Source organism: Canis lupus, chromosome 8 (genome assembly GCF_011100685.1).
Source record: "Canis lupus familiaris isolate Mischka breed German Shepherd chromosome 8, alternate assembly UU_Cfam_GSD_1.0, whole genome shotgun sequence".
Lineage (NCBI taxonomy): Eukaryota > Metazoa > Chordata > Mammalia > Carnivora > Canidae > Canis > Canis lupus.
In genome coordinates, this window is record NC_049229.1 from 50,450,180 (window position 1) to 50,466,298 (window position 16,119).

Here is a 16,119-nt window from a genome sequence, read left to right on the forward strand (position 1 = left end):
TTTTGAGTGGCTTTTATCTGAGACCGCTTGCCCGGATCCCAAAGAATCCCACCGTCACCCGCCAGAGCAAAAGGAGAGCTCTCGTCTGGCGGAGACCGCACGTAGCCAAAAGCAGCCTCCGCAGAGACCTGTGTCCCCTCCAGCGCAGCCCCGCCCCCCGCCTGTAATTCCCGCCCCCTCCGTGCCCTCGGGCCAATCAGGCGGCGCGTCACTCCTGTCACTCACCAGATGTGGCGCGGCTCGTCCAGGCGGTGGAAGCGGGTGGCGAAGGACAGCAGCGTCACCAGGGTCAGCAGGGTCCACCGGCCGGCTGCCTCGGTGCACCGCGAGCCCCGAGCAGGCCGTTTGGGGCTCCGCGCTGCAGGCTCGGCGCCCACGTCCGGGCCCACAGCCCTGGCCCCCTCAACCCCAGCGCGCCCCCGCCGGGGACGCGGCTCGGACCCTGCCGGGCCTCCGCCCACCGCCGGCGGCATCCTGCCCCTCCTCAGGGCCACCCGCCGGCCCGCCGGCACGCTCGGTCTTGCGAGCCGCCCCAGCAAGAAGTCACCCGGGGGCAGCTCGGGGTGCCCTGGGAAATGTAGTTCCCTGCGCCGGCAGCGGGCCCCGGGGCCCCGGCCTCTGGGCTGGGCGGGGGGCGCGGTGGCCGTGCCGGCCGCCAGGAGGCGGCTGGTGGCGCAGAGCATGACGGGTCGCACGGGCCGGGCGGGCCGGCCGCGGAGAAAACGGGTTCAAGGAACTGCAACTCCCAGCGGCGTCGGGAAGGGGGGCGTGGCGGCAGGGCGGGGAGAGCCAGAGGAGACCGTAAAGATCATTCCAGTCCAGCCCCTCGCTTTACCACGACGGCGGCGTCGGCCCTGACGTGTCGCGGCCTCACGGGGCCTCAATCCGCGACTACTCCGAGAGTCCCAGGCGCGGAGTCTCCGGGCCCGGAAGAGGGGTGGCCCGAGGGGCGAGATGCAAGCGGGGAAGGTCGGTGCCACGCACCCGGGGAGGAGGGCGCTACTTACAAACACCCAGAAACGCTGGGGGGCGGGGGAGGGGCACGGGTGCGCCCCTCGGCCCCTCCCTCGGCTCTAACAGCGCACAACTCCCAGCATGCAGAGCGCCTCGCGGGCCCTGCTCTGCGCCTGCGCGCTGCGCGCTGCCCGCTGGGGCTCGTAGTCCGGGGAGGTTGGGGAGGATGGGTCCGCGGGCGGCTCGCGCCGGCGGGGCGTGCGGTGGGGTCGCCGTAGGCTCGCGCTTCCGCGGTCTCTCTCGGTCCTCCCCGCTGGGCCTTCCAGAGGTCGTCCCTTGCCTCCCTCTTCCGTCCAGCCCCGCGGGCTCTTTCCTGGCCGGTCGGCCCGACGCTTCCCGGGTGGTTGTGCACGTTGAGAGCTCCCGGCGGCGGGGAGGCAGCGGAACGTGGGAGCTCCCCGGGTTCAATCCGCGGTCGGCGCGGCGCGGCCCGGCCCAGAGGGGAGGGGGGAGCAGGGCCCGAGGAGCCTCTCAAAGCCTTCTCCAAGTTTGAGACCCACCGAGGAAGGTGGCAGGCACACCAGGTGGAACGTAGCAGCACCCTGGTACTGGATAGCCCTCCCACGCCCAAATGGGATTTGGGGAGTCTTTCTGTCAAAACATGCGCGAGAAACGGCTTTAAAATAAAATCTGCTCGTGGGGATCCCTGGGTGGCGCAGCGGTTTGGCGCCTGCCTTTGGCCCAGGGCGCGATCCTGGAGACCCGGGATCGAATCCCACATCGGGCTTCCGGTGCATGGAGCCTGCTTCTCCCTCTGCCTGTGTCTCTGCCTCATTCTCTCTCTCTCTCTCTCTCTCTCTCTCTATCACAAATAAATAAAAATTTAAAAAAAATTTAAAAAAATAAATAAATAAAATCTGCTCGAAATGGTCAGAATCCATATTTGAATTGGAAACAGAGTTCCTCCAGGAGTGGTGATGAGATGAATACTTACTTGGGCTTAAAATTTCGCTCTACACGTGCAAAAAAGGAACGCAGGATAGTTTATATCGTTAAGGGGGTAAGAGGAAGAGCAGAAGCTGCTCTGGGTTATGTTTCCTGAAGGCCTGTAAGTAGGAAACCTGAGGACAGTGGCGTTCACAGGGACTCATTTCGTAATAAGGCATTTCTTCAAGGATTCTAAGCTAATGTCGGAGGCTCTCTAGTGGTCCCATCCCTCGCCAGCAGTCCCTGCCTGTCCACCCCAGGCACCCTTCCAGCCTGACCTGGTAAGGCACCTCCACCCCTAATCAGAGGGTACATCTAATTTTGGCCTCGTTCCAAAGACACCTGCTATCTATCACCTCCCCTCCATACCAGGACCATCTTTTTTTTCCCACGAAAGGTGCCTCCCATACAAGCTGGAATTCCCAGGCTTGTAAACCAACCTGGGCGGGCCCAGGCTCCCGCTGCACCCTGGCCCACCCAGAAGACAGATTTGGTAGTTCAGGGATGGTGAGGGCAGAGTCGCAGAGTTACAGAGCAGTTTGGTGTGCTGGTGGGGAGGGGTGCAGAAGACAGAACTTGGTGAAATGTCTGTAGTCAGAGGGATGGTAGACAGGGGTCAAGAAGTACCAGGGAGGTTAACTCCGAGTCTCTCAACCTTTTTTTTTTTTTTTTTAAGATTTTATTTATTCATGAGAGACCAACAGAGAGAGAGAGGCAGAGACACAGGCAGAGGGAGAAGCAGGTTCCTCACAGGGAGCCAATGTGGGACTCAGTCCCAGGTCTTCAGGATCATGCTCCAGGCTGAAGGTGGCGCTAAACCGCTGAGCCGCCTGGGCTGCCCATCTCTCAACCTTTAGAGTAGAGATCACACACTCAGCCTCCCCCACGTGCCTCAAGGTAACAAAAATGAGAGAAGAGGGTCAGGTAGGGGACATGGTAGATCAGAGAGAACATGCCCTAACTGAATGAGGCTATTAATTGTGTCCTATCTGTAGCTGCTACTCAGGAACCCAAGACCACTATCTCTAGATCTTTTTTTTTTTTTTTTTTTTAAGATTTTTTTTATTCATGAGAGACACAGAGGCAGAGACACAGGCAGAGGGAGAAGCAGGCTCCATGCAGGGAAACCGATGTGGGACTCGTCCCGGGTCTCCCAGGCTGAAGGTGGCGCTAAACCACTGAGCCACCCGGGGTGCCCCTGAAACAGTTTTAAATACAAGTAGATCAAATAGAACACTGTGGGCTGTCATCCTGTGACCTCAGCTTTGGAGTCAGTGGGCATATCCCCCCAATTTTTATGAGACCAGCTAAGAACCTGGAGGGATGGTGGGTGGTGGGCTGAAAGAGAAGGGCACCAAAGCATTCAAAAACTAGAATTCTTTGTCTTTCTGTCACTGCTGGAAGGAATTCAGCTATCATTTTAAGGCAACCCTTTGTTTTACAGATGAGGGAGAAAAGACTAGAGAGAGAAGGCAGGGACCTGCCCTAGGTCATGCAGAGCTAGTTCCTGCACTGGGACCAGTCCCCCAGGTACAAGTGCTCTCAGCCCACCATACCACATGCACTGCTGCTTCAAAACCAGGACACCAAACCTGGCTTAATCAGGAACATAAAAAGCTTCCCACAAGTTGGAAAGAGATGCCCTTTCTGACCAGAGTCCAAGTTTCCCTGAAGCCTGTCTAGCCCAGCTTCCCCATTGGCTCACGGGATCCACTCCCTTCAGCGTTCCTCCCCCTGCTCTGAAAGTTCTGGGAGAGGGGACATTCCCTGAGAGGCCAAGGGTCACCAGGACACCATGACTGAGTCTGGCAAGGTAAGGACGGCACTTGCAGGCTGACTGCCCCCTTGGGGGTCCCTGGGACTTCAGGGACGCATGACGGCACAGGTTGGAACCGAGGGGCCCCACATAACTGCCAAGGCCTCTGACCTGGAGAGCTCTGAGTCTACCTGAGGTGCAGAAGGAGGCCTGGCAGGATGGGAAGAAACAGTGCTGGCTTGGAACCCCCATGTCCAAGAGTGTTGCCTCTCCAGGGGGCTCTAGGGGCTGAGAACCCCACGAGCATAGGTTAACATGCATCCTATCCTGTCTCTCCTCAGCCCATCCTCTACTCCTATTTCCGGAGCTCCTGTTCATGGAGAGTTCGAATCGGTAAGAGCTGTGCCTCCGTCAAGAGCCTGGGGGGGATGGGAGGGGGTAGACAGCACCCCAAGTGAAAAACTGGCCGGGGACAGAGGGGCATTCTGTGAGACAGGGCACCTCCACCTAGGAAGTTCAACAAGAGGAGCATGGGGGGCGCAGGGAGGGTGGGTGGTTTCTTCTCTTGGGCCCGCCGCCTCTCCCATGCTGCTCTCCAAAGCCACTTAGCAACCCGCTTCAAGCAGGCTCACGAAACCCAGAGGTGCTTGGTAACTGGCAGGGAACAGCTGGCCTTCATCAGTCCTTATCTTATCTGATCTGTCAAATGAAACAGAACTGGCTCATGTCAACCCCAGAGGCTTCGAGAAAGCAGAAACTGGGCCCTCTGGTCTAGTTCCAGCTTGACCCTGCCCTCCCTCAGCTTCATACAGCCCTTGGCAAAGATCACACGCATAGCTCACGCTGAGGGACACCGGTGCTAGTGTTCTTATGTATGTTATTCCATTGACACCCCGGCAACCCTAGGAGGGAGGGATCGTTATGGTCCCTGTTGTACAGGCGAGGAAACTGAGGCACAGGGGCATTAAATAACCTGCCTAAGACTGTGTAGCCAGCAAGAGGCAGAGGTGGAATCTGAACAGCCAGTCTGACTCCAGAGGTCCGTGTTCTTAACTACGGCACTATGCTGCCTGTCAGATGAGGAGACTGAGGCACAGAAGCTCATTAAGCTCCTCGCCCAAGGTCGCACAGCCAGCAAATGTGATGAAATCTGCAGCTTCTGGGAGGCTGGCCTTCACTGGAAGGCCATCTGCCGTGACCCTCCTCCACCCCGCAGTCCCTTGGTATTTGCTGGAATCAGTAGGCCAGCGCACTGGGTGCCGGAGGACACATTTCTCCAAGAAGACACCTCCCCTGGGCCCAAAGCCTCTGCCCTGGCTGGCCAGAGGGGAGCCCTGGGGGTACTGTCTCTGCAGGGGCTTCACTTTCCACAGTGGGGCTGACCAGGACTGAGGAGGGGCCGTGTCTCCCAGGCTCTCTTCAGACTGTGACCTGTCTCATCCTCCTCCCCTCACTCCTTTGCCTTTGCCCAAGACCACCATTCCCATGTTTCAGTACATGTGCGTGCACACACAAACACACACACACACACACACACACAGTCTTCATCAGGTTGATCAAGTGTTTTTTACTCTCATCTTGTGAGGGAAAATTATCAAAGGGTACAGAGAGGAAATCTGGTCACTGGGAGTCACAGCAGACGCTGTGAGACACCAAAGAGCCCCAATGCCCTGCTTGGAATCAGTAGTAAACAACTCTGATAACAGAGAAAATAGACGAGAAAGAGATTCTTCTCTAGAGGGTGTCACCTGCCTTTCTGTGTGCTTCATGGCCATCCGAGCACCTTTCCTTGGCCCTTAGATGCCTTCATGAGGGAATAATTGCAAGTCTCCAACAGGTAAGCTCTGCTCACCACTGTTTAAGGCCCTGGAGGGGGCAGAGGTAATCAGGCCACTTCCCTGCTGCCCTTCAGCAGCTGCCAGGGTGCCAGGACACATGCCTGTACAGCATCACCCAGGGGTATGGGGACCCTGTAGGGGGATGGAGAGTAAGGCTCTGAGAGTTCAGGGGCAAGAGAGGTGGAACCTCAGGACCTGAGGTCGGGGAGTGGGTGGTGACCAGGGAAGCTGGTGAGACGAAGACAGGGGCCAAGCTGGGCCTTGATCACGTACAGTATGGAGAAAGAAGCCTCCTTTGGCAGCCTCACATAGCCTGTGGGGGTTATAGCCAGGAGCTGCCCCCTGACTCTGCTGTCTCTTGTAGCTCTGGCCTTGAAAAACATAGACTATGAGACCATACCTACCAACCTCATAAAGGATGGGGGACAGCAGGTAAGGAGGCCGCCCCCAGGGCACGATGTGGGAGGTGGAGTCTTGGAGAGGGACCCAGCAGAGGGTAGAGACATCTGCCCCCCCAAGTGGTGAACCTGTTGGCTCTCCCTGGTGGGAAGGGGTGGCAGGCTGTGTGGCAAGAGGAGTCATGGGAAGGGCCCAGGTTCCTAGTCCTATGTCACAGCCTGGCCATTCCATGCCCAGAGAGTGGGCGGCAGTGAGTGGGTTCTTGCGCCGGACATGCCTGGTGGCCACAGTGTGAGGTACAGGGAAAAACACAGAGCCCAGCCTTTGGGGTGAATCCTGTAGCTCAGCAGCCAATGGGTTAGGGGATCTGCATGGATTCCCCTGGGCATCTCTCTGGAGCCAGGGCTTTCTCCGGGGGAGGGAGGAGCGGGTCTTGCTGCTGGCCTGGGTCTGCGTTAGCCAACTTGGACTAGGGTACCATGCTCATCAGGTCCTTGTCTCCACAGTTCTCTAAAGAATTCCAGGCACTGAATCCCATGAAACAGGTGCCAGTCCTGAAGATAGATGGAATCACCATTGGCCAGTCAGTGAGTGCAGGGCCTGGGGGGCCCCTTGGGAGAGCAGTGCCCCAAATGAGAGGTTCCCCCCGCCCCGACCCCCGCATGTAGGGCAGGCGCCTAGCCCTTAGTAGGGATGTGATAAGTTCATGTCAGAGCGGGGAGGTCTGCTGGTTGTTTGGGGAAACAGGGGGACTCGGGCATATGGGGAAGCAAGTTCTGCAGGAACTCCCTGGGGCAGATCTGGCTTCATGGAGGCTCGGAGGGTCGAGCTGAAGAGGATGAGGAGGAGCTTGCTGGCCCTGTCACTCTGGTCCAGGGGTCCCCATGCCCTGCCCGTGCCTAACTGCTCCTCTCCAAACAGCTGGCCATCATTGAGTACCTGGAGGAGACACGGCCCACGCCCCGACTCCTGCCTCAGGACCCGAAGAAGAGGGCCTATGTGCACATGATTTCCAATCTCATCGTCAGTGGCATCCAACCTCTGCAGGTGTGGCTGGGTGCCTGCATCCCTGCACACCTCTCACATGCCTCCCCTCACGTGCTCCTGCCTTTAGACACACGCTGAAGTATGAGGTGCCACAGCGGGGCACCCAGCTTGGGAGTGGGGGTGGCAGGAGGACAGGAAGGATCCCCAGCGGTTTAGACCCAGACTGTGTGGCAGGAGGGGCGAGGGATCCTAGGAATCATCGGCCGTCCTGGGTCCCCGGCCACATTCTGAGAAGCCCCAGGTTTCCAAGGACTCATCTGGAGGTGCTCGAGGATGGGGAAGGGCCAAGTGGCAGGGAGAGGCTGATCAGCACCAACCCAGACCTGGACCCCTCCCCTCCCAGCCATGCCCCCCCCCACCTTTAACCAGAAAAGCCTCCCTCTCATCTGTTCTGTATTCTAGATTGGGAGTCTCAAAAGATTTCATTTTTAAAAGTTTTCACTGGTTAAAAAATAATAATAATGATAAGTATTAAAGAAATTCATCTGTGTTAACTCCTGACTTTGCAAATGAGGAAATAGCCCCAGAAAAGAGAGGGACTTTGCAGAGTCACTCAGCTAAGTATGACAGAGCAAGGACCAGAGTCCAGGACCCCCGACTATGCACTGTGCCCTCATCCCCAGAATACCTTGTCTTGTTTAACAAAGGAGGTGGGGGCAGACCGTCCCATTTTACAGACGAGGAAGCCAGAGCTCAGAAGTGAAACGGTTCCAAGGCTGTAAGGATGGAACCAGAGTCCAGATCTCCTGAAAGCCCATCCTGTGCTCCTCCTCCATCTATCCTCCCCCCCACCCCACCCGCATGCCACAACCCCCTCTCCACAAGGGGCCACGTAAAGGAGACATATTGGTTGCCAGAGAGATGGGCCTCAGGTCATGGCCACCCACTTTAAAGCCACAGACTGTCCTGTGCCCCAACCCTTCACATCTCTGCTGGGGCCACAAGCTTCCAGACAATGGGCCATTCAGGCAACCTGAGAAGGTTGCTGCTGGGATCACTCCCCCCACCCCACTGCCCCTCTCCCCGTCCACCCTCAGTGCCCTGATGGGAAGAGGGGGCTTATGGAGCCCAGGAGGGGACAGATGGACAGCCAGGGGCGGGTGGGAACAGAGCTTCCCTGAGGGGGTTTGGCTGGGAGTCAGGCCTAGCCTGGCTCCCACAGCCAGTCACAGATTATCCTTGGTTTTACAGAACCTGTCTGTCCTGAAACAACTGAGACAGGAGAACAATCTGCCCTGGGCCCAGAAAGCCATCAGTTCTGGCTTTCAAGGTGAGTCCTTTGGCCTGAGAGCCCCCCTGTGACAGCTCAGAGAAATGGCCCTTATGCCTAGGGCCCTGGGCATCTGCAACAGCCTCCCAGGCTCTTTGCTCTTGACAGTGGCATGGGTGGGGGTGGGGCTGGGGGGCAGGGCTGAGGAGGCAGTGGGGCTGGATGGCATTCAAACGTGGCCTCAACCTCTGGCACTTCTGGGAACCTCAGCACCTAAGCCCCAACTCTTTGGAGCTGGATGGTCCGGCCTCTGCCTCACTGCCCACTGCAGCCGGGAAGCAGAGGCCAGTAGGGTACTGGCCCATCCATGTGAGAGCGGCTGCCTTGGCCAGTGGCAGGTCTTGTCCCTTCTCTGGGAGGGAATGGCAGCTGGACCTGAGGAGCCCAGGGAGACTTCACTTGTCCCTGCGTCCCCGCGAACTCTCTCCAGATCTGGTTGTCACATTCCCTCTAGCACGCATGCCCCAGCCTGTCACTCAGCTGCCCATTTCAGAACTCTGGGGGCCGAGGTCCATTCTGTGCCCAGAGTAATATTATTCATGTCCCCACAGCTCTGGAGCAGATCCTGCAGGGCACAGCAGGGAAATACTGTGTGGGAGATGAGGTGAGCCCTCCCGCGCCCCACTCCCCGCCTTCCCACAACAGCCTTCTCCCTCCACCCCAGGGCAGGCGTGGGCAAGGGTGGGGGAGGCCTGAGGGTAGGGGTGGGGGGAGGGACTGAGATCCACCCACACAAGCCCAGGGGAGAAGAGGAGAGGGGTGGGGCGGTGGGGATGGGTTAGAAGAGCCAGATGCTCTTCACAGGAGTGTCACAGGCTGGCACCCCAGTGGACACACCCCGCCCAGCCTGTGAGCATGTGCTCTGATGCAAACCCACCCAACCCTCTTTCAGGTGACCATGGCTGATCTCTGCTTAGTGCCTCAGGTGGCAAACGCTGAAAGGTAAGAGAGCACCCTGCCACCCTCCGTGTTGCACCTGGTTCCTCCCCTCACAATGCCCAGCCTCCTCCCACAGGCCCTGACTTCAGAGGCTGGGGAAGCATCTCACGCAGAAACTCTCCCGAACTGTGCCAGTCCTCACAGCTCCCGTGGCCTGAGGGCACAGCAGCAGAGATGAGTGGAATGCACCCTGGCAGGCCCCATCATAGCGCATAGGATCCTCTATAGCCTCTGCTCCTAAGAGGAGGTGGCTCGCCTGGTGCACAGCCCTGAGAAGAAACTACCCCAAGAGCCTACTGCCCCTGCCTTGGCAGGTCTGTGCCTCGCTCTGCTTTCCTCCATCAGCCTGTCAGTGAGGCAGGAAAGAGTACCCCTCTGAAAGGCATCACACCAGCCACCATTGGGACAGGGAGAGGTTATGACACATTTGCTGCCCCTGGGAAGCTTATGATGTGGGTGGAGAGGTCATCTGCATGTGTAAATGACAGGCACCGTGCCTTACACATAGTAGGTTCTTTTTTCAAATATTTTATTTATCTGAGAGACAGAGCATAAGCAGGGGGAGCAGCAGGTGGAGGGAGAGGGAGAAGCAGGGTCTCCGTTGAGCAGGGAGCTCGATCCCAGGACCCCAGGATCATGACCCAAGCCAAAGGCAAATGCTGAACCAACTGAGCCACCCAGGTGCCCCCTCATAGTAGGTTCTCGATGAGTAGCCATTGCTTGGAATAGGAACAGTAGGCAACAGAGAGGCAACTCAACCACATGGGCACAGCATCAGACCCGCCATCCCCAGAGCTGCCTGTGAATAAGGCCCCCACGTGGCAGGGCAGCTTCCTGCGCCTTCTCCAGTCAGCCCCAGCAGCCTCATCCAGCCCACCTCTGAGCCCTCTGAGCTTCCCACAGGGTAGTCTCCCTAAGCCCCAGCAGACCTGGTGCTGAGACGGTGTTAGACGGGTGTTTCTCTGCCGCAGGTTCGAGGTGGATCTCACTCCCTATCCTGCCATCAGCCGCATCAACAAGACGCTGCTGGCCTTGGAGGCTTTCCAAGTGTCTCACCCCTGCCGGCAGCCAGACACTCCCCCTGAGCTGAGGGCCTAGCTCTCTAACTGTGCCCTATGGGCGAGGGGGCAGGGAGGGGGTGCAGGAGCAGAAGCCGGGGGGGTGGGGGGGGGGTGGGGTTGGCGAACAGGCCTGGAATCAAGCGAGCCCTCCCTGGAGGAGCAGGAGGCTTACACTTGAACTTGGACTCTAGCCTTGGATCTGCCTTCCCACTGAACGTCTTTGTGCCTCAGTTACCTCATCTGTCAAATGTGGGGAGAGGATGCTGGGAGGGAGAGAGGGAGGGAGGACTGCAGGAATGTTACCTGTCATTTGTTTGTGGGGGCGGTTGTGAAGATGCGGTTCACCAGAGAGGTAAGGGAGCCTGCGCACCTCTTCCCCTCCCTGTGGCTGTGCCCACGCTGGAGATTTGATCATTAAACTGAAGCCCCCAAAAAAATAAATAAATAAAAATAAATAAATAAATAAAATAAACTGAAGCCCCAGCCTCTGGCTTGTTCGGTTAAAGCTGAGCTGCGTTCCAGAAGATGAATGCTCTTCCTAGCTGGAATCCCCATGTGTCTGGGCCGGGAGAGGAAGTCAGCCAGCCGCTTGCCCACCCTGTGGGAGGCCTGGCCCGTGGCCCCTCAGAGCAGTGGAGAGAAGGGAGTCCGAAAGCCTGCCTGAGAGAATCAGACCAGATCCAGGAGAGAACAGATAGAAGCAGCAGGAAGGAAAGCATTTTGTGACCAGCTGAGTTCCCCGGGCTAGGATGGTACCAGTTAAGTGTCCCACTGGAACACAGAGAGGTGCACCGGCCCTCTCAGCCCAGTGCTACGTCTCAGGGGCAGCCTTCTCCAGACCAGTCCCAGGAGTGGGCACTGCAGATAAATCCAGTCATAAATGGCCCAGGGAGTCGGAGGCAGGCTCCCCTGTGGGCAGCGTGAACTGCACTGCCCAGGCTGTTCAGGACCCCACCCAGGACTCAGCTTACCCTGAGGCCCCTTCTGGGAGGGAAACGAGATGACTTCTGTGTCCTGTACTTGAGATTTCATTTCCCCTGTGTGGCTAAGGTTTAAACAGTAAGTTAAGGTAGATGTGTCTGGTCCAAATAGAAACCACCACGTTCAGCCATGAGTCCCATTTTCTTTAGAATGACCCAAGTGGGCCACTCTTGTTCCCGAGACACATTTGTCTTGGCAGAGCCAGAAAAAAGCACAGGACAGTAGATGAGACCCAGCAGTGGCGAGGGGACTCGGGGGCTCCCCTGCTCTGTCACCATCTCTCCCTCAGCTCATTCCAGGCCTGCCCGGCTGGGTGAAGCCCAACCATACTCTCTCCAGGAAACCTTGAGACACTAATCTCCTCAGCCCAGGGAGCAGGAATGGCACCTGATTTGGACATTTGAGGTTGAAGGTGACTAAAGGCCCCGTAGATTTGAAAGGTGGAACTAACTCCAGGGAGAGAAGGCTGGCCCCAGCTCCGGGCAGTGCTCCCTCAGCTCCAGGCAGCCGGCCTCCCTGGCCCTGGAGGGATAGTGCAAGCGCGATGGGGGAGGAGCAACGCACAAGGCCAGATGGGCTGCTGCTGCCACTTCCCAGGGGTTGAGGCGGCGGCTGGCACCTTTGGGAGCCCACAAAAGCCATCGGAACTGGTCTCCACCACTGCTGAGCTTGCGGAGTTCCTCCTCCCAGTCCCATCACCAGGCAACAGACGAGACTTCTGGGAAGTAAGGGAATTAGATTGAGTCGCATCCAAGAGTGGGTACAGGGACAGACAACCTGCCCTGAGTGATTCTAGAGACGACTCAGTACAGTGAGGGGGTGAATGGGTTTTCCTGGAAGAAAACTCGTGACTGGCCTATTCAGGCTGGTGATGGGCTGGCCACTCCCTCCATTCAGTCCACTAGCTTGCAGTGAGACTTCCCCAGTGACTACCCCGGCTGGGAGCTAGGATGTGTGGCCTTGTGACTGGGAATGCGGCAGACTTGGCCCTTGCTCCTTCTGAGCTTTTGTCCCTCATTTACTACGGGAAGTTTACTTGGCCACTTGAACTCTGCTGCTCAATGTGGCTGGTCTGTTGTCCATCTGCTTCTCTGATCCAAAAATGACTTCTAAGAGTTGCCATGTTTCAGCTCAGGTATCCTAGACACAGAGTATTAACCTATTTAACCTGGGGCTCTATCAGCCAGCCTAAAACTGGTGGCAAAAGCTAAATGGCTTTTAAAGAAATTAAGTCAGGTACACAGGCGCTACAGCCTCTGTTGTCACAACATTATAGAAACCATCCCTCATCTGTGGCACAAAACCCATGTTACATATTTTTCTCATATTTCCCATAGTTCCAGTCCTCTGTTCAACAGGACTTTCCTGGTATGTGTCAGATGTAAAGCGAAAATCAGCCATGGGTGGATGGGGAGGAGAGAGAACAAATGTGGGTTTTCCTCTGGGCTCAGTAGAGATCCTTGGGGTTCCATTTCTGAGGCCCTCTTTCTTGCTTTCCCCAGAACCCCTAACCCCCAAAGTCAGACAAACTTGACCTTCCCCACAAAAACAGAAATGTGTCTAAGCCAGAGAAACTCACTCAGGGATCCACAGAGGTGATTTACCTGGAATGTGCTGGGTTCTTGCAAGCATTCCCACATCAATGGGAAGTGACTAAACCTTCGTGGCTCTCGGCTCCACTGGCTTTAGGAGGATGATGGTCCATCTTCTTATCTCATGATATTTTTGTAAAGGAGATCTTTGTGTGTGTGGTTTTTTAAGATCTCATTTATTCATGAGAGATACAGAGAGAGGCAGAAGGAGAAGCAGGCTCCCTGTGGGGAACCTGATGCGCAACTCAATCCCAGGACCCCAGGATCTCGACCCGAGCTGAAGACAGACACCCAAGCACTGAGCCACCCAGGTGCCCTGGATATTGTATTTTAAAGCCAGAACCTAAACCTCAGGAGCTGTCCACACAGCTGGTAGCACCACAGGCTGGTCTCAGGACCAGGGCTGGGGAACCCCCTTGCCACCTTCTTCACTCAGACCTGAGGAGAGCGCCTGGGTGCTCAAGGGCCTGCAACCACTCTGGGTGTCTCCCACGGGCTTCCGGGGACCAGGCCCATGAGGAAGTGATGGAACTGGGGGCCAAGTCTGCCACATTCCCAGTCACAAGGGGCTAAGAGAAGGCAGGCCCAGGGACCCACCAGCCCAGGGCAAACAGGGATGGGGAAGGGGTGTACAGAGAGGGGCTTGGGATGTACAGAGGCTCTGGCCTTGCTGGAGGACCACAGCTTATGAGAAAGGAGAGTGGTCTGGTCTCTGGGCTTGGGGTTTTGAGTCAGAGTGAGGCTATTGCTCTGTGTTCCAGCCCTGGGCCCTCCGTGGAGTCCAGGTCACCAGCATGGTTAGCTGACCTGCTGTTGAGGGACGTGGAGACCCAAGACTGCTGGCCTCAGCCCTCTGCACTGAGAACCCTCCTCCGGGGACCTGTGGCTGGATACATGGGAGAGAGGAGGACCCTCTTTATTTCCAGAGACAATGCGGCATTTGTAAGCCATCTTCCCTGCTTGAGAACAGAGTTCCCTGAAGAACTCTGGGACCCCACTCCTGACCACCCTCTTAACCCCCATGCTGTGCAAGGTGACTAGCCTTGCTCCATACGTGCTTATTAGATGGAAATATGTCCTCCTTGTACAGCTATGGCTGGCCACCCCTCCTGGAATGTCTCTCCCCTTTGAGGGGCCCTAGAAGATCTTGAAGGAGCAGATTTTTCCCTACGTGCAGAGACTGGTGTCTAGAGGTCAGACCAAATGGCTCTGAAAGCTTAGCAATAATGAGGCTTCTCTAAAGGGTTTGGAAAGCTACCTCTTCTGATTTCCTTAGGTCTGCAAATAAGCTCTTGTCTTCAGGGGCCAGATACATCTCTCGACTCAAAACCATCACCTTTTCAGGGGATACTTTCCAGCAGGGGCTTCTCTCCAAAGGCTGAGTGGGTGGTAAGAGTCATGTCCTTCATTTCCACCTCAGTTGTCAGGTGTGTGGAGAACAACTGGCAGATCCCTGACTCTGGTACGTCAGAAGCCACAGGGGGCCTGATCTACTTGCCACGGTGGGGGTGGCTGCAGGGGATGACAGACGTGCAGATGCTAGAGTGGCCTGCTGGGTAATTGAGTGGAAAGGGTTTTCACTGCTATAGAAGTAGGAAGTCCTGGGAAGTACTTTAGAAGGATGAAAACAGTAAGAAGGACCTGCCAGGAAATACTTGAGGACAAAGCAAAATATGTGGGATTTTGTCCCAAAGCAATTTTATACATCCATCAAGGAAAGTAGTAAAGCTGACTGAACACACGGTGTATGCACCTACTTGTAAGAACTCATATCGGCAACACCTAACTTTTATTTATTTATTTTTAAATATCTTATTTATTTATTCATGAGACACAGAGAGAGAGAGGCAGAGATACAGGCAGAGGGAGAAGCAGGCTCACTGCAGGGAGCCCGATGTGGCACTCGATCCTGGGTCTCCAGGATCATGCCCTGGGCTGAAAAAGCCGCTGAGCCACCCAGGCTGCCCTCCACCTAACTTTTTTTTTTTTTTTTTAAGATTTATTTATTTATTTATTCATTCATGAGAGACACAGAGAGAGAGAGAGAAGCAGAGACACAGGCAGAGGGAGAAGCAGGCTCCATGCAGGGACTCGATCCTGGGTCGCCAGAATCACACACCCTGGGCTAAAGGAGGCGCTAAACTGCTGAGCCACCCGGGCTGCCCCTTCCACCTAACTTTTAAACATAACTTATTTAGCTCTCCATTCCAAAGTCGCTAGCAGGTCACATTCCACTTTGGGAGAATATGTGAACTAACAGGGCTGCTGAGTTTAGCCAGAACCTCATAGGTTAAAGAATATCAAACTGAATGTCAAGAGCTGTAAATATAATCCTGAGCTATGTCAGGGTCAATGATATGACGAGAGTGCTCTTATGTTTTTTCTTTTTAAGTTTTTATTATTTTAGAGAGATTGAGAGAGAGAACAGGGGAGGGGCAGGATCACAAGCAGACTCCACGCCCAGCACGGAGCCCAACACAGGGCTCTATCTTACAACCCTGAGATCATGACTTGAGCCGAAATCAAGATCGGATGCTTAACTGACTGAGCCACCCAGATGCCCCAACAGGAGTGCCTTTAAAAGTTAAAAAATAACCCTCGATATGGGGCACCTGGCTGGCATAGTCAGTGAAGCGTGCAACCCATGACCTTAGGGCTGTGAGTTCAAGCCCCATGTCGGGTATAGAGAGTACTTAAAAATAAAATCTGAAAAATAAATAAAATAACCTTCAGTATGCTATGTGTTAGCAGTGACATACTACATTCAGCATATCCAAACATAACTCACTAAAGATCCCTAACTCCATGTACCCTGCCTGGGCTTTTTATTGATCGTGCTGTAGTTTGGTGGGTGGATTATATTCATTTAGCTCACAGTTATTTCCAATATCTTCTCCTTTATACATCAGCCTCTAAACTACGTTGCAAAGGAAGGCAGAGAAAGATCTAACAGGCTCTTCATAGAACGACTGATGTCACCGAAGTTTTCAAAGGTCCCCTTCCTGCAGATTAGGAGTCTTTCTTGTTTTGTAAGAAACACCAGAGATGTATACAGGCAGCCTTCTAAAGAGATGCCTAAGACACCTTAGGGTGTCATTTCTGAAAATAGACTGAATTAATACCACCTAGACTGTGTTCATGATTACCCTGGTGTCCAGCATACCAGTTCCCACTTGAACATAGGAAGCTCACTGGGAAATGAACATCATCGGAAACCAGATACTGATTAAACTCTATAATGTTCTATCTAGTGATCATCACTCTAAACCCTCTTTTTCTGCCCATGGGCCAAATC

At 55.5% G+C, this 16,119-nt stretch overlaps 2 protein-coding genes across 3 annotated transcripts in view; one reads left to right on the forward strand and one right to left on the reverse strand.

Annotated features, from left to right (window-relative positions):
• POMT2 (protein O-mannosyltransferase 2) overlaps positions 1 to 488 on the reverse strand; it is a 41,345-nt gene extending 40,857 nt beyond the window's left edge. The window contains exon 1 of the mRNA XM_038545401.1: positions 226 to 488. Coding sequence (XP_038401329.1) covers positions 226 to 473 — 248 coding nt within the window. The 5' untranslated portion in view covers positions 474 to 488. The remainder of the gene's footprint in view (positions 1 to 225) is intronic.
• A 305-nt stretch (positions 489 to 793) lies between these two features.
• GSTZ1 (glutathione S-transferase zeta 1) lies at positions 794 to 10,734 on the forward strand. 2 transcript variants are annotated; one of them, XM_038545403.1, is made up of 9 exons: positions 794 to 969; positions 4,039 to 4,090; positions 5,900 to 5,967; positions 6,441 to 6,521; positions 6,856 to 6,981; positions 8,173 to 8,251; positions 8,803 to 8,855; positions 9,144 to 9,193; positions 10,162 to 10,734. In XM_038545403.1, exons 1-9 carry the CDS (start codon positions 955 to 957, stop codon positions 10,286 to 10,288), a joined length of 651 nt encoding a protein of 216 aa, XP_038401331.1. In that variant the 5' UTR covers positions 794 to 954; the 3' UTR covers positions 10,289 to 10,734. The 2 variants fall into 2 exon arrangements, with proteins under 2 accessions (XP_038401331.1, XP_038401330.1); XM_038545402.1 differs by lacking the exon at positions 794 to 969 and adding an exon at positions 3,653 to 3,754.
• Positions 10,735 to 16,119: the final 5,385 nt, after the last annotated feature.